At 40.8% G+C, this 18,906-nt stretch overlaps 1 protein-coding gene across 2 annotated transcripts in view; it reads right to left on the reverse strand.

The window, feature by feature from the left end:
• Positions 1 to 8,727: 8,727 nt before the first annotated feature.
• ROR1 (receptor tyrosine kinase like orphan receptor 1) overlaps positions 8,728 to 18,906 on the reverse strand; it is a 185,801-nt gene continuing 175,622 nt past the window's right edge. For both annotated transcript variants that reach the window (XM_081946485.1, XM_081946486.1), the window contains exons 8-9: positions 15,207 to 15,418; positions 8,728 to 12,684 (exon numbers count right to left, since the gene is read on the reverse strand). In XM_081946485.1, the coding sequence (XP_081802611.1) occupies positions 11,266 to 12,684; positions 15,207 to 15,418 (1,631 nt within the window). In that variant the 3' untranslated portion in view covers positions 8,728 to 11,265. The remainder of the gene's footprint in view (positions 12,685 to 15,206; positions 15,419 to 18,906) is intronic.

Genomic DNA, 18,906 nt, shown 5'->3' on the forward strand with positions numbered 1-18,906 from the left:
CTAAATAAAGCATGGTACTGAGGAGGAGCAATGCAGCGCTGGTCAAGATTGCAGGCAGAAGACCTCTCCTAATGCAGGCGGTTTCTGGCAATCATCACTGGGCTTCCATGTAGCTGGAAATTTATTACTTGATGCTGGCGTCGCTTTGGGTGAAGGTTGTATGGAGAGAAGGGGCAGACGTTACTAGCACTTGCCTCCCTGTTGTGGCTTCTTTGTCTGGGGTTGGTACCTTCTTACAGTGCAAATCACGCACCCAGGAGGCCAGATATTGACACTTCACAGCAGTATTGGTGGTCAAGATGATCTGGAATGAACCCTTCCAACAAGGAGCCAGGCAATTCTTTTGTTGAAATACCTTCACCAGTTGCCAAGGGGTGGCAAGGATGTAGAGTCTTTTTTTTTTTTTTTTTGGAAGCCAGCAGCAACCTTTGAATGACATGTCTTTAAGATTGTGACAAGGGTAGGTTAGGCTTATATGTCAGCCAGGTTCACCAGCCAGGGCAGCCAGGGCAGGTTAGGCTTGTATATCAGCCAGGTTCACCAGCCAGGGCAGCCAGGGCAGGTTAGGCTTGTATGTCAGCCAAGTTCACCACTGACTAAGGAGAAGCGGACAATACAAATAGAGCAAAAATCTTTAGCCAGAAGATGAACTCCAGGAGCAAACCATTTTTTGGTTGATAGAAGAAGACACTCCCTCATGGCCAAGATGAGCAGACCCATGTTGGAGACAAACAAGAGAGGGCAAAAGAGAGCGTGGATAAATGGGGTGGCCATCCAGGTGATGTCACATCCCCATGGAATAAACAGTACAGTCAGAGTTGCACCATACACAGTGTTCAGAGACAGGAGCAGAGGCCCTGCACGACAGCAACTTGAGAGAGCAGGTGCAACGCATCCAACAGATCTTTAACATACTCAGCATTCTTTATTGGAGATCCTTGATTTAATTTTTCATCCAGGTCCCACATTTAATGTATAGCATATTCTACTATCCTCTGATTGAAATTCAGTTTTCTTTCATGGAACAGAAACATAATAGTATCTGGAACAGAGGACACTAATATTATTTAGCTTAGACACTCTTTAACACTCTTTAAATTATTTTAATCAATTCTGCCCAAATTCCCAAACCAAGGACGTAATATGTTTAATACATCCAGTAGAAAGGCAATAGCATGTGTTTTTCAAGGAAAAGAAATGAGAAAAGTTTTATGGAAGATGTGTGAAAGAAATCCATGGTAAAATGACAAGAAAGAAACAGAGATGATTACTTAGTCGTTGTGAAGTGAAAACCCAAGGTAAAGTTAAAATTGGGGGATGGAAAGAAATCAGGAAAGAAGTCAAATTAACGATTACATTGCTAAATTGTTTCTCCCTCACCACCGAACAAGCTTAAAAAATTACAAATTGCATAATGAATTCTATAACCCCAATGGGTAAAAATACTGCATCATTTCTTTATTCATGTCCCCCCCCTTTTTTTGGCAAAAACTTTGTCCAAGTATTCCCCACACACAGACAGACAGATACACACACAAGACTTCCTCTATGAATAAGTCACATTCATAGCCGAGTCTATTCGTACAGTTCACAATGGAATAAGACAAAGATTGTAGGCTCGCAGCTTGGAAATAAACTAGAAAGCAGTTAAATCTTCTGTGGCTAAAAATGTTACACTGAAAGTTTCAAAAGTTTGGCAAAAGTTTGCATGGTGGCATCTAGCATGTCTTTACCAAATCATAAACACAACCATTTTAGACCAGGAACCCCCCCATCACAAAGCAAGAACATCCAACAGAAAATGAGTAGAAAGAGGCAACACACATTAACTATATGAATAGTGAATGTAATTCTAGAACACAGGCCAATGGAAAAGGCCTCCCTTATCTATGAAAAAGTGGTCCAGCTCAAATGCTTGTGGTTACATTGATAGATCTGAACCTCACTGGATACACTGGATCTCAGTGTATTTCTATTAGTATTCGCTTGCCGATCTAAGGGCAGGTATTCCACATTAGGTTTCCTTTCTTCTTCTTCTTCCTCTCTCTCTCTGTCTCTGTCTCTATCTCTTTCTCCCCATCTCTGTTTGTTTTCCTCCACTAAGACAGCCCGGGGAACCAGCCATCTCAGGAAAATGAAAGGCAATTGAATCCTGCCAACACAGGCCGTCCTTGTGTATGGAAAAGATCAATTCCTTCCCAAAGAAAATGAGAAAGATGTGCCACCTTGGCAAGAGAGCCGACCCTTATATGGAAAAGGTCGCAGGCACAGGAAATAAAACCACGCACCCTTCCAGCAAACAAGCTGACCCTTATCTATAGGAAAAAGGAGCGACATGGTAGGAAGTAATTAAGCTGGGATATAGACACTTGTAAAAGCAAGCTAAAAGACACTAATAATAATTTGAGATTATTATAAGGAAAGACAGAAAGAAAAAACAGGGTCAGGTAAAGAAAAATCATAGTGCCAAAGGAAAAAGTACCCAGGATGAAAAATAGCAATTCAGACAAAAGAAAGAATGGAAAACTCAATCCTAGCAGCAAGGTTAAACTTCCTCCAATTAAATTAGGCAGTATCATAAAGAAGACTAAATGACAATAAGGAAGAGAAAAATAAATCAATATAATAAATTGAGCATAGTATAAAGAAGTAAACAATTCAAAATAAAGGAGTCAATAGAGAGATGATAGATAATGAGAAGAAGGCAACAAGGACTCTGACAGAGGCATGCTCCAGTTACATTGAGGCATAACCTTAATCAGGAGAAAAGCAGTAACAAAATAATCAAGAGTCACATGTTCAAAAATCTTATCACAGGAGTCATTAAAAGAAACACACTTGGCATAATCAACGTAACAATCAAAAAACCCATACATGACCACTAAGGAAAAAGGCAGGGTGAATAACAATCCACCCAGATCATACAATAAGGCTTTGGGAAAGATCTGGTCAAAAGGGGATTCAAGAAACACTTCACAATATCAATGCAAACACATACATACAGTGTCTATAAAAAACCCAACAAAGAGGCAGCGATAGTAACGACATCAGGAAAAAATACACAATCTCAGAAAATACACATATCAATTAAATGCATAAAATATCAAAAAGATTAAACCTTACCACACATTGTCAATGAAGAGGAGGCATAAGAAAGTATTCATCTTTCAAGAAAGGCGAAGTATAATAAAACACACAGGGGCACGACCCCAACCATACTATCAACACAATGGAGTGATCAGTTCCCAGGAGAGTCAGCTCCTATTGTGGTCCTAGCCACGACACTAGCCCCAACTGTTTTGCCCAGAAGGCACGACAAGTAAGGGAGAAAGAAAGAGAAACCTGTCCTTAAAGAAAGTCCTGGTGTGACCCTTCCCTTGCAGCCAAATTGTGAAAAAGTCTTTAGCTAGCTAACTAAACCACAGCAATTTCCCTATCTAACTACTCTATGTCCCCAAAGAGAGAACTTCCAGTTTGCCTCTGATCCAAAGTAGATTGTGTCCGGAAAGGAGCAGGCTCTGGTCATCTGGAGGCCAAAGGCCAGGAAGTTGTAAAAATCCCAGATGGACACCAGATCTCTTCCAGCAACTGTCCTTTCCCAGGCAACGCACCAAACTGTCATAGGAAAATTCCAATAGGAAACAAAGGCAACAACACAAGCAAAAATTCTTACTTTTAAGATCAGAGGTTTATTGTTTCTAATAATTTGGAACATTAGAAATGAATAGATATAAAAATATATAATAGCAGTAATACACTGCATTAACATATTCGCAGGAAGGCGGAACCGGAATGTCCAAGATGGTTCCGCCCCAGACGCCTGATGGAACCTGATAGGTTCCAGACGGAGCTTGGGCCATTTCCTGTAGCCCTGACCCGCACCCGGATGGAGGACCTAGTGGCTGCATGGAACAGTGCGGCCACCGGGGCCTTGGACCGGGTTGCGCCTTTGCGGCCTCTCTTGCGGCAGCGAATCACCCAGGCCCCTTGGTTTACTGAGGAGCTGAGGGTGATGAAGCGCCGCAAGAGACGCCTAGAGAGCAGATGGAGATCGTCACGCTCTGAATCTGACCGATCACAGGTGAGAGCCCATTTACGGACTTACCTTGTGGCGTTAAGAGTGGCCAAGCGTCAGTATTGTGCCACCCTTATTGCGTCCGCAGATAACCACCCTGCCGCCCTGTTTGGGGTAACCCGCTCCCTCCTTCAACAGAGGCCACGGGAAGCCCCTTTGCAGGGTAGAGCAGAGGAATTTGGGGAGTATCTGCAGGACAAAATCGCTCAGATTCGAAGCGAGTTGGTCTCTACTAGTGGTCTAGAGGGGACGTCAGAGGTGGGTCTTGAGGCTCCACTCTGGGAGGAGTTTGACTCTGTTACTTCCGACGATATGGACAGGTTGCATAGGCGACTGCGAGCCACCACATGTTTACTGGACCCGTGTCCCTCCTGGCTTGTACTGGCATCCTGGGAGGTCACACGAGGCTGGCTCCAGGAGTTAGTTAACGCTTCTTTGAGTGAGGGGTTCTTGCCGGCCATCCTGAAAGAGGCGGTGGTGAGGTCCCTACTCAAGAAGCCTTCCCTGGACCCAGCTGTGTTAGCCAACTACCATCCCGTCTCCAACCTTTGCTTTCTGGCGAAGGTTGTAGAGAGTGTGGTGGCACAACAGTTTCCACGCCACCTGGAGGAAACTGATTATCTGGACCCGCGCCAGTCCGGTTTCCGGCCCGGCCACAGCACGGAGACGACATTGGTCACGTTGGTGGATGATCTCTGGAGGGCCAGAGATGGGCGTTGCTCCTCCATCCTGGTCCTACTAGACCTCTCGGTGGCTTTTGATACCATCGACCATGGTATCCTATTGCATCGACTGGAGGGGCTGGGGGTGAGGGGCACCGTTCTGCGGTGGTTCTCCTCCTACCTCTCTGGCCAAGTGCAATTTGTATTGGCAGGGGGGCAGAGGTCGACCTCGAGGCCGCTCACTTGTGGAGTGCCACAGGGGTCGGTCCTCTCGCCTCTCCTGTTCAATGCATATATGAAGCCGCTGGGCGAGATCATTTGTGGGTTCGGGGTAGATTACCATCTGTACGCAGATGATACCCAGCTGTACATCTCTACCCCGAACCACCCCAACGATGCCGTCAAAGTGATGTCCCGGTGTCTGGAAGCCGTACGGATCTGGATGGGAAGTAAGAGACTCAAGCTCAACCCGTCCAAGACGGAGTGGCTGTGGCTACCGGCACCCCGGTTCAACCAGCTGATTCCATCACTGGCCATTGGTGGCGAACATCTGGCCCCCGTGGATCGGGTACGCAATTTGGGCGTCCTCATAGATGCCCGGCTGTCAATGGACGACCATGTGACAGCCGTGGCAAGGGGGGCGTTTCACCAGGTTCGCTAATTGCGTCCCCTATTGGACCGGAACACCCTTTGCACAGTCACCCATGCGCTTGTGACGTCCCGGCTAGACTACTGTAATGCTCTCTACATGGGGCTCCCCTTGAGATGCACCCGAAGACTGCAGTTGGTTCAGAATGCGGCCGCGCGGGCAGTCTCGGGAGTCGCTAGATACTCCCACGTAACACCTCTCCTGCGCGGGCTGCACTGGCTACCTGTAGCTTTCGGGTGCGTTTCAAGGTGCTGATTATCATCTTCAAAGCGCTCCATGGCACAGGGCCTAGTTGTTTGCAGGATCGTATCCTGCCCCACACATCCCTTCGGCCGATTCGAACACACAGAGGGACTCCTCCGGGTGCCATCCACTAGGCTGTGCCAGAGGGCGGCGCCCAGGGGAAGGGCCTTCTCTGTGATGGGCCCGACCCTCTGGAATGACCTTCCCCCTGATATTAGAACAACCACGGACCTCCGCTCCTTCCGTAAGAAGCTCAAAACCCACCTGTTTAATCTAGCCGGCTTGGCCTAATTCCAGTTCTCCCACCTCAGTCTGTATTTTTAAATTTCACGGGTTGGTCTTAGGCTAAGTTTTTAATTTTTATAAATTTGTACAGGGGTTTAAAGTTTAATTCGATTTTAACTATATTTATGATTATTTGTATGGTTTTTAATTTGGTACCTGTACACCGCCCCGAGTCCCTTCGGGGAGAGGGGGCGGTCTAAAAATCAAATAAAATAAATAAATAATGCAGAGGGCCAATGAGAAATAGCAAGTCCTACAAGGACTGCGATAAATCAAAGAGCTCCGAGCCGATCTTGAATCCTATCTTTTATGCTGTTCTTCTAACCACATACTTGCTTCACAACCCAATTGTCACTTTCTGTGAACACCTGTGTAACATTACCTTCAATTCCTCTTTTCCAACAGTTTCATTCTTCCTGTTTTAAACGAATCCATAAGTGCATATTTTGCAAAAACATATTTCAGTTAGCAACGGTTCAGCAGGTTTACAAGTATTTCTGGTACATTTTGAAATCATCCTAGCTGAAAACTTTGGTTCATAACTCTTTCTTCTGGGGCCTTCTATTATCCATAGACTTATTGAATCTAATAGATCAATAGGCTATATTTCTTGGTTCTCACAAAGTTAATGACAGATGATCATTGAGAAAGACTGTGGTTGCTAAGAATAGCAACAAATTGACATGTTACTGCTCTAATCATAGCGTAGCAGTGAGGCTTCTGGTAATTTGAAAAACCATTTGCAAGACAGACATCTTCCGTGACTGGATGTGGTTTATATCAGCAAGGGCTCCATGAGCGTTGCCCATATCATTGTACCATCCTGACATAGCAATGTTTTACATATGCAATACTGGAAAATTATTTATTATAGGATAATTATTAAATAATTATAGGAGCCTGGGGAGGGCGAAAAGAGCCTCCCCCGCCCCCCGGAGGCCCTCCGGAGGCTTCAGGGACCGTCCGGAGGCTTCCCTGAAGCCTTCGGAACGCTTAAAACCAGCCTCCGAGCAAACCGGAAGTGACTTCCGGTTTGCTCAGAGGATCCTTTTGAGTGCTCCGAAGGCTTCAGGGACCGTCCGGATGGTCCCTGAAGCCTTCGGAATGCTTAAAACGACCCTCCAAGCAACCCGGAAGTCACTTCCGGTTTGCTAGGAGGGTGGTTTTAAGCGTTCCGAAGGCTTCAGGGAAGCCTCCGGACGGTCCCTGAAGCCTCCCATAAAGCCTCTGGAGCCTGGGGAGGGCGGAAGAAGCATGTAAAAATGGGGGGGTTGCGCGTTACATTATGGGTGCAGCACGCCTGCACACGACCCCCCTGCGCTCCCCCCACTTGTGGCACGCGAGCCAAAAAAGGTTCACCATCGCTGCTGTATAGGATTCCAAGTGAGAGATTTCCTCATTCATCTACTAAATAAATTGTACAAATTTGCTTGAAAGAATTTGTTAAAGTATTTCTTCCTTTTGATGCAAATAAAACCCTTGGAAGCAAATTAGTGCCATAAGCATTACCATCTTTCCAACAGCAAACAATTTGAAAGTAAAGTGTATTCAAACTTAATTAAGAATACAGTAGAAATAATTCAAGCCATATAGGTGTCAGCAATGTAAGAGTAAAGATACTATTGATACTAAATATCTCATAGTTAATGGGGTGATGATAATCCAAAATATGTGGGAATATTGGCATTAAAATTGTTCAATTCTAGAATAATGTTTTCCTTTAGTAATAGTGGATTGGGTATGAATTTTGTTCTAGGCGTAATAGTTTTAATAATTATATTTTGAATTGTTTTAAAAAAAGGAACACTATTATTATTTTACAATTTAAAGGTTTGTGGTTTCTTTCTCTGTTATTTTTGTGATGTAGAAACCATGTCTTTTCCATCTGGTTTTTGCAAAATACTGATTTTTCTGGCATAAGTATTTTTTCCACATTACCCAATTTACTTTGAGAGGTTTCCCTTTGTTTATTTTCTCCCCTAGGAATTTCTGCTGCTGTTTTAAAGTTTATTAACAAACTGAATTTTGTGTTATGAAGCCAAAAAAATGGATGTCTGCCATTGACAAAGTTTTAATTCACGAAAGACAACTGGCAGGTTTGTTCACCATTTCTGCTGTATAAAATCTCTTATAGAATATTTAAGTACAGTTTTCCAAACTTTCATGCCAGAACTATTTCAGTGAGATAATGCAAAAACGTTAATGAATAAGCTTTTTATTTGTTAGAAAACTCAAAAATAACCATGAGACCATCTGGGTTTTCCAGACGTGAGAATGCATTCTTTTTCTTTTTTCAAGCTTATGTTTTTCACAAACTCCTGTACATATATTAATTGTCACAAACATTTTATTAGACCAAATGACAAGAAAAGGGACAAATTACTTAGCCTAAGTAGCACCTATATCAAAATTTATGTTCTATATCTTCTTGTCTTCCACAGGATTGATGGTTATAAACAGCAAAATCTTTTTTATTGTACGCATATTTGCCAAAAGATTAGAAACAGATTTATTGTGAAACCTTTGAGAACTGGGCAGTAAAAAAATTCATCTACAGGTTTCTTTCATTCTTTGCATCCATTGTTTTCTAGTATCATTTTTTTAAACATGTAGTATTTTGATATCTAAAATGATATGCTTATTAAGAAAGTACTTTTTTGAATTAAGAGTAATTCATGGACAATTGTCTTATGTGATATTTAAAGGAGGCAGTTGGTGAGAAAGATGTAGTTTCTATAAATGAGATTCTCCGTGTGATTATTATATTATGTTTCCCAACATCTTAATCTTAACCATGTTTTCAAAACCAGTGGTTTAAAATAATCAGTGTTTAATATTACTCTAGTGTCCAAGATACAAAAATGCAATTAATGTCTGTATAAAATAGCCATGTCTTATTACACATTCATGCTTTAGTGCAATACACTTAAAGAAAACAATCTATAAAGTAATACAGTAAATAAATGCATGCAGTGAAAATAACCAAATAAAATCAAAATGGTTCCTCAGGTCACTCTATATTTCAAGATATCTTCATTAATGAAAAAAAGAGAAATAAACCAAAAAAATGAAAAGCAAGATGTATTTTCAATTCTGCTATACAAAAACATTTTGTGCAAAAAGAAGAAAATTTTGTCAAGTGTCTGAAAGACTGTACATAATCCATTCAAAATCTGTTCAAATTTTAAAAACTCCAGAGAAGCTGTAATTTATACAATTTTACAGTGGTTTCAAATTATTCTGATCGTTTATATCTGCATAAATTTCAATAACACAAAGGCCATATTTTCTAGTAAAAAATAATTCTAATTCACATTATTTGAAATGACATACAAAAATTATAGGCAATTTCTAAAAAATTATTGTGTACATCTAATGGAATGTAGAATTTCAGGGATAACGCTAGAAAAGCTACTGATTTAATTGAAATAATAAATATTACTGGGAAAACTGATTGTCTGTTTATTATAACATAAGAATTGAAATATTTAATAAAAGGGTTGCATAGCAACAAAAGGATACAAAATTCTATTGCAACTACAGATATAAAATTAAGAAATATATTTTTCATTCATTTAATGGATGTGGTTTCATGAAGGTTTTTCTTTTTAAAAGTCTCCTTTGTTTTATTCTACTATGAACACATTTCTTAATACAAAATTATTCATTTTGAGTTCTATAAATGGTTGTAGATTTATCATTAGAGACTGTTTTTTGAAAATAATTTATCTAACAAGGGCAAACAGGATGACTAGATTCACAGATCATATGTCCAAAATTCACAAACCAGTGACTACAAATTGCTGGATGAAAAAAACCTAAAAACACATTATAGGTTAGCATGGGGCTAAGCATAATTAAATGCTTGATATTGCATATCATTTTAATTTCTAATATGGATACCTAGAAGGAAAAACATAGATCAGATGAATGCCCCATAAATGAAAGCATGGGATAAAAATGACACTTGTCATTGGCTTGATTTAGCTATGGTACTAATCATGATTTCATTAATCATGGTCCGTTGAAAAAGGTCCAATTTGGGGAATACCAACCCAATATTAAAAACATGATTCACACAATATAGTGGCTGGATTCAAATACAGAATACAGGTTGTCCTTGGGTTACGACAGCAATGGGGACTAAAATTGCCATTATTAAGTTAGGTAGTCATAAAGCATGATGTCATGTGACTGCATCACTTAGTGACAGTCCCAGTTGCCATTGTTAAATGGGAATCACGTGGGTCACTAAGTGAGAGCTTCACAGGACTGCAACTTTTGACTTCCTGCTGGCTTCCCCATTGACTTTGCTTGCAGTGAAGTTGGCAGGGAATATTGGAAATTACAATCATGTGATTGGAGGGGTGCTGCAATGGTCAGAATTCTGAGGACACATTGTAAGCCCCCTTTGTTCAGTGTTGTCACATGTTTGAATGGCTATTGAATGAGCGATTGTAACTCAAGGGCTATTCATTAGCCAATGTAAACCACATTATGGTTTACTATGTGAAGCTAGTCACTGGCAGCCTTCAAACACTGCTAGTTTAATTTTTTAAACAAGCTACAGTGATCAAACATAATGCTAAGCCTTGGCATTTAGAAACATCATTGTCTAAGCCAAACATCACAAACCTACTGTGGTTTATCTGCTTATGGCTTAGTTCAGACAACACACTAAATATGTGAAGTATTTTAGAACTCTAGCTTGTGGTTTGTAAATCCTAGTTTATGCCTTAATATTTTGTGTGATCCCAGGCAACTGTGGCTTAATCAAGAAACACTTCACAAATTTAGTTTAGTGTATTGTATGAATTCAGCAGTACGTTTGGTTGTGGATGTTTGGCTCAAGAGTTTTCAACCTCAGCAAGTATTAAGATGTGTCGATATGCTGACTGGAGAATTCTGGGAGCAGCTGAGGTTGAGAAACACTGTTTTGGCTTAATAAAAACGCATTTGAGTATAGCATGAGACCAATAGTGAATTTTTCATCCTACAGAAGTATAATTAATTTTCCTAACATTTCATCACCATGTGTTCAGAATAGTCAAACTGCTGAGACAGAAAACATTTCACTTAAAAAAACCATTATTAAATATATTTCTTAAAACCCAGAAATACTTTTGCCCTTTACTACTTGTAAAATAAATTTGCAGCCACGGTGTTGAGTGTTAGTACATTTTTTAAAAAATTGAATGGCACTTCCTGTTAAGAACTTCACAGAAGATACTTATTGCAAACACCTCTTTATACAGCTGGAAAAATCTCCAATAAAATATTTGAATATAAATCTCTAAAACCCTCTAGTTCATATTGTAAATAGATTCATTTACAAAGGTCTCCCTTATTTATTACATCTCTGCTGAAATCACAGTTTCATTATGCCCATGAATACTAGAATCTAAAGATGGTTGTTTGGAGTCAATTTTGTAGGGTTTTTGAGTCTTGTTTCCAAAAACGGTTATGCTAATGCCACCTGGATGATTTGGCACTGACATATGAGACAGCAAGGGGATATTGGCATCCTGATTGGATCCTGAAGAAGGCAAGCTGGTCACATGACCGGTACTTGTTGATCCACTTGCACTGCTTGGTGAACGACTCTTGGGTGGAGGACAGTGCTGAATGACCCTGGGTGGACCTGCAGGTTGGTAGTGGGCAGCAGGAAAAGCAGCATATCCAGGAGGTATCGGATATCCATTAATAGGAATATATCGCTGGTTTTGAGGTATTGGTGGGCCAAGAAATCCACTTATTTGGCCCTGTGGCATACTTTGTGCTGGAAATATGTAGTTAGGGTACCTGGGATTGCTTAGGTTGCTAACTGGGCTTGCGCTGAGAGATGTAGTTTGAGTGGTAGCATTTCCACCAGAAGGAGTAGTAGAGCTAGTATGACTTGATATCCCTTCCCAAGAGCGCAGTCTGGCATGGATATCTTTGAATTTTGGTCTCCTAGACGGCAGCTCATGCCAGCATTCCGACATCAAGCTGTACATTCGGGGAGGGCAGTCTTCAGAGCACGGTAAAAGCTGTCGTTTCCGGACCATCTCAACGACTTCTTGGTTACTAAATCCATAATAGGGCTGAAGACCAAAACTAAAAATCTCCCACAAGACAACACCAAAGGACCAGATGTCTGAATCAGAAGAGAATTTTCCATATAAAATTGCCTCTGGTGGCATCCAACGAATAGGCAGGAGGGATTTATTTTGAAGTCTGTAATAATCGGCCGAATAGATTTCTCTTGACAGTCCCAAATCAGAAATCTTCACATGGAGTTGTTCTCCAATTAAAATATTGCGAGCAGCCAGATCCTTATGGACAAAAAAATGACTCGACAAGTATTCCATTCCTGCTGCAATCTGAACAGCTATGTGCAGAAAATCAGCATGGTCCAAACTGGATTTTACTGTACCATCCTCATCACTGCTACATCCAACATCTGAATGTGGAGATCGCATAATAAGAAATTCATGGAGGTCTCCTTGGTTCATGTATTCAAAAAGCATGCAGACTGGCTGCTCTTGGGTCACAATCCCAAGAAGGCAAACGATATTTGGGTGATGTAATTCTGCCATCAGCGAGGCTTCTTGCTGGAATTCTGCCCACTGCTGTGGATTATTACAGTCCTTAAGGGTCTTTATTGCAACCAGCTGAGCATGGTCCATTCCTGGTAAATAAAGATGTCCTTTATAGATTTTTCCAAAAGCACATTCACCCAACTCTTCCATAAATCGGACGGCAGAAAGGGGCAGCTCTTTGGCTTTGCTCTGTTAGAAAGAAGAAAATACAAGAATATAGTTTTGAATGGTCTTAGATATGGTAGTACTGGACGACATTGAAAAAGTGAACTATGATGTTTGTCATGAAAACTTCACAATCTTGTCACATACACTTTTATTTGATAAGCAAAATTTTCAAGGAAAGTATTATCTTGGGTAGGCATATTTTTCTTAGTTGTGGGGAACGCACAGTTGTTCATCAGTAGCTTGAATTGTCAATTTGTGTGGATATGTGCTGACCTCAAATACATCTAAAACCATGAGTCAACGCCTTGCCCTTAGCCATACATAATCCATTCCCAAATACACATTATCGCCTTATCTTTGAGAAAGTTGGGGAGCAGTCCCCAATCTGTGTGGCTTGGCGGCCTGGCTGGGATGGGAGAGTGGAACTGGGCTGCGCAAGCAGCAGGCTGGGATGCATGCGAGCACACATAGCCCTTACGCAAGTGGGTGGACTGGGGCACTCACGTGTGAGTTCCTGCTGCTCATGCAAGTTGAGTTGCGTGCGCACGCTGCAGCCAACCAATTCCAAATAGGTTCGTGGGCTGGTAGTGGGCTGAGACCCGGAGGCTGGGAATCCCTGGACTAGGGGTTTTTATTCAAGATGTGCTTTGTAGCTTTTTTTCTTTCTATCCCCCCGGCAATAGGAGAGAAGAAAGGCAAAGATGACTTGGATAGAATCTTGAACAGTCACTGGAAGCACTCCCCCCTCAGCCTACAGGTAGCCTTTGACTTGTAACAATTCATTTAATGACCATTCAAAGTTATTATGGTGCTTAAAAAAATGACTTATGACCGGTTCTTGTACTTATGACTACTGCAGAGTCCCCACAGTTACATGATAAAAATTTGGGTGGAAGGCAATTGGCATATATTTATGATAGCTGCAGTTTTTCAGGGCCATGTGATCAGCATTTGTCACCTTCTCAGGCAGCTTCTGACAAGCAAAGCCAATGGCGAAAGCCAGACTTGCTTAATGACCACGCAATTGCCTTAACGACTGCAGTGATTAGCTTAACAACTGTTGCAAAAAAGATCATAAAATCAGGCACAACTCACATAAGGACCGCATCCCTTAGCAATGGAAGTTTTGGCCCCAATTTTGGTCATAAATAGAAGACTATCTGTGGTTGTCATAAGATTGCTAGGAAGAAGGGAGAAACCACAGGGGAGGTGAAAGTCCAGTCCTAACCTTTTTCAACAACTCATTCATAGCAGAGTTGCTGGGGAGAAGGGCAAGGCTTCATTCTTCTGAGTGACCCTATTTAGGTCATTGGCTTTCTTTAGTGGAAATAAACAACTATAAGAGCAACTATGAATGCTGAGCTGAATGCTCACATCCCTTAGGATTGTGACTGACCCTTCATTCTTATCTCAATTATAATTCATTAGGAAGGAAGGAAGGAAGGAAGGAAGGAAGGAAGGAAGGAAGGAAGGAAGGAAGGGTAATTGAAAGTGGGTCACATAAATTGTAATTTTCCTGAACATTTTATGTGTTTTAGGGTGAATTAATATATTGTAGTGGCATTTGAATAGGCAGTTATCTGACTGCAGGATGGTGGGAAATTAGATGTATTATTGCAAAGCAGATGGTTTATATTATACAAATCCTTTAGGCTAAAACTTATTTAGGTCTGGCATATTGTAAATTATATTTTAGTAATGAAAGTGAAATGACCTCTGTCTGACCTCAAGCAGGGCTGTCTGTTTTAACCAACCTGGTGGAAAAACTGAAAGAAAATGAAGTCATAAAATTTGGCAGAAAGGGGTTCATTTGGAGTTAAGCAGTTATAAATCTGCTTAGCTTTTGTTTGACAGGTATTTGTCACTTGGTGGTGTACAAAATGCATAGAAGTGTAAAAAACAGAGGAGACATTGTGCCAAAGAAAACCAAGTACAAAGGGAGTTTATCCCACTCCGTCTTTATCAGTCACTTCTATTACATTAATGACAAAAATCATTCAATTTATGATACAGAGGAGGATAATTAGGGGGAAAATCCTTAATGTGTAGGAAGTGCACATTAAATTAGGGATTACGCGCTAATATGTTGTGCTTAAAATGCCAGCTTAACAATAGAATTATGTGTGTCTACTCAAGGAAGTTGATAGGGTTCAAATGGGCTTACCACCAGGGGATATCAGGCAAATCTACAGTACAGCTACCAGTCCAGGGCTACAAAACTCCACAAAATGCCAGCAGAATTGCTTTCTATATTTCTTTGCTGCCCCCAGATTTTGCTGAGCAGATTGGACAGCTCTACCTAACCCCTTTGTATTCAAATTTTGGGGGATTTATTTTCTTTGCTCAGTCATGATCTATCAAAACAAAGTATTGTTTTGATAGATCATCACAACCAGAGATAAGGCAATAATAAGAGTGATTTTCGTGAAATGGAGCCAGATAGGAGGCATCACCAGGAATGGCAGAGCCCCCAAAGAACTAAGTTTTTTTGAGCTTAAAATAAAGGTGTCTCATTTTTATGCATCAGACTTGGTTCACAGTACCTTTGGTTTATAGGAATTGAGCATAGACATCTCTACGTTCTGTCCTCTGACATGCTTCGGCTGCCTTTGCACGGGTGGCGAAGATGACTTCTGGTTATTTCGGCAAATACAGATGAAGAAAAACAGTAAAGCAATAGCCAGAGGAATTGTAACACTGGGCACCAGTATATAAAGGATTTCCATTTTATTCTTTTCCTTGGAGTCCTTTGGATCTAAATTCAGAGGAAAGAGAGGGGAAAAGCAGAAGGTTTTTTTTTAAAAAAAATGCCATTATAATAAACAGTGAATTTTTGTATATAAGGATGTGTAAAGCCTATTGCGTATTTTCATGCTTATTTTATTTCCTGAGCAAGCAGCAACAGCAGAAACAATAGCAGAGGTTCTCTCACTTGTGACCTTTGGGTTATCAAATTTGACCTCATTTAAATCAATCAATCCATGGCTATCTACAGGTAGCCATAAATTCAACTGGGAAATCTTAGCTTATTCAGCAACAACTCTCCTTCAAGCAATAAACTTCAAGGAGCACCTTTAACATTACTAACAAGCACTGACTTTATTGTTACATTTTAAGCATCTCTGAAAGGTCTGACACATGCCCCGTTGTGTTTTTTCACAATAAAGAATTGCTAAGTATAAAGTGAGATAAGCTAGATAACACAATATCCATTTCCACAAACTGAGGGTATTTGTTTTGCAATCAGCCATTGACAAAAACACGAATCCTTGAGCATTACATAACAACAGTTTTCTATTCATGTTTGTCTAAAGGCCAATGATAGTTTTGCAACACTAAAGTGTCTTGCTACAGGAGGAAAAAAATCAGCTTTCTCTGCAGAGTGTGGGTTTATGTAAGTGCCATTACAAAAATGTTCAACCACAATGTCAATGGTGCAATACAAAAATGTCTGTCTGTCTGCAAAGCTCTTCCAGTCAAGAGTGAATTTTGTCAAATCTTTTTTTAAAAAAATTATACTGGGAACTTGCCAACAAATATCTTTGGCGAATCAAATTTGGTGGAATGCTTTTCAGATCCTTCAGGTAAAAACTACATGGAAAATGGTACTATAGCAAAAGAACCAACAGATACTATTATTTTAAGAACCTGAAGGTAAGAGGCTCTGTATTATGTTATACTTCTTCAGGCAGAATTTCATTTTTAAAAATCAAATGCAACTTAATCATCAAATCTTTTTTTTTCCCTCATTGTATTCTTACATATGGAGCTGCAACCACAAACCAGCATTTTGGTCTTTTATTTAATCCAGGGGTGTCCAAACTTGGGAACTTTAAGACTTGTGGACTTCAACTCCCAACAAGTCTTAAAGTTCCCAAGTTTGGACACCCCTGATTTAATCTATTTCTTAATAATAAAGTCAGTGATCTTCTTCACTGATGATCTTGCAAGAAGTTAACCCTCTGGGGACTGCTGTTCCTTCTAGATTGCTAACAGCTGATCTCTTTCAATAGGCAGCACTTTCTTCAGGCAGCCATAATAAACGCTTTAGGGATTTCATGCAACAATCTGAGCATTTGGCTAGCTTAGGCCCTACTAAAAGCAGTGAGTGGGAGTTTGAGCACTACTGTAAGGTATTTTGATGTGCAAAGTCAGGAAAAGAAGATATGAACTCCCAAGAGATCTCAGGAAATGTGAGCTCCCAAGAAAAGAAACCACATGTCACAGTGATGAAAGAAATAAGCTACAGAAGAACACCACAATTGCTGGATGCGTTGAGAATAAGTCAGATATTTGAAATTTTGGCAGCAGAATTTGCATTTCATCTTTTTAGTTCTTTTTAATTGGGCAAATGGAAGACTTAAGACAAGGTCTATACCCGTGATGGCAAACCAATGGCACGCGTGGCAGAAGTGGCACACGAAGCCATGTTGCCTGGCACACGCAGTGTCGCCTGATCCTCTTCCGGGTTTCTGGTGCACATGTGTGCACGATGATCAGCTGGCCTTCATGCATGTGGCAGTGCTGAAACAGGAAGAGCAGGTCAGCTGATTGTCAGGCACGCATGTGCGTCAGTAACCGGAAGAATAGCTGGAAGAATGAACCGGAAGTTCATTTTCCAGTGCGCGCATGCCGCCTGGGCAACTCCTCTTCCAGGTTGCGGCCCAGACAAGCGCGTATGCACACGCTCCCTTTTCAGCACTCGGTGCCAAAAAGGTTCGCCATTACTGGTCGCTAAAGGCAAGGCAGCATATCCAAAACCCTTTTCTTATAAAATAAGAATCTTGATCTTTTAGTAGTGTTTTACTTGCAAGCTTTAATGCTCCTCAATCTCTGCAATTACTTTGCTTCCTGATTGGTTGAATCATGTTTTTCTAACCTAGCTTAAGATGTTCTACAAATTAAATTTTATAGCTTATGATTTCATTTTGGTTCATAATCCTGATCTGCAAGAAAGAAAACCCGTAGTTTCTTAGATCTGTCAAGTTTGCAAAATTATTGATACCACAAGATGGCAGTAAAGACTTTTCTTTATCTCTATGTTGCCATCTAGTGGTCATTGTTAGATACTGAAGCATGTTATTGGAACTCATGTCATGCTTCACTTTTTAAAACTGGATAATCACTTATCATACTAAATGACACTATACAATTCTGGCTTATTCAAGAAATGATTGTTTCAAAAATGGTACCTTACTTCAATGATTAATCCCCCCCCCCTTTTAAAAAGGCCTGGTTTCCAGTGGTGAAATTCAATTTTTTTTACTACCGGTTCTGTGGACGTGGCTTGGTGGGCATGGCAGAGAAAGGATACTGCAAAATCCCCATTCCCACCCCACTCAAGGGGAAGGATACTGCAAAATATCCATTCCTACCCAACTCCAAAGGAAGGATATTGCAAAATCTCCATTCCCACCTCACTCCAGGGGAAGGATATTGCAAAATCTCCATTCCCACCCCACTCTGGGGCCAGCCAGAAGTGGTATTTGCCAATTTTCCAAACTACTCAAAATTTATGCTGCCGGTTCTCCAGAACCTGTCAGAACCTGCTGAATTTCACCCCTGCTGGTCTCCTTAGCTTGGCTCAATGGAAATACTTAGTTTATGCTAATTTTTAAAATCATCAAATACTCTTCCTCTGAACCCAATTAGACAGCTTTTCTGACTCCCTAAAAACATTTTAAATTGTTGCTTCTACACGGCTACCAGAAAGCGCTTGGGAAGTATTGTTGTCATTTTTCCAAAAACCTTGCTGGCATTTTTCTAACCACTTAATAAGAGGCTCTCAATAACATTTCAGACAAAATAATGGTTATTTCGAGTCATGTTTCACACAATAGTCATTTGTTCAAATAAGCATGCTGAGCCAAAGAATTTTGTTTTGGGGCAAAAGTTTTAGATCTGCACATGCTCCAGATCTGGATTACGGGCCCCTGCTGGTTTTCAGAATTTTTCTTCCTGCTGGCCTTTTAGCCTCCTGCCAAGCGAGGCCATTAGAAAACACATCCTTTAAATGGCAAGTAGCCACCAAACAGAAGACCACCAAGAGGCTCAATTTGGTCCATAAGCAGGGGCTGTATTTAAATTCTGCAGCTGCACTTTTATTCCAAATTAAAATTGTCGGGCTAAGTCGATTCTATAAACATGTGATGAATGTGCCACATAGTCTGGCTCTGGAACTGCAGCCGACTGCAAAACACAACAAACAATCTCATTTCATTTTCATAAAAAGAGTTCATTATA

This window comes from Natrix helvetica, assembly GCF_964273705.1.
Source record: "Natrix helvetica genome assembly, chromosome: 3".
Classification (NCBI taxonomy): Eukaryota; Metazoa; Chordata; class Lepidosauria; order Squamata; family Natricidae; genus Natrix; species Natrix helvetica.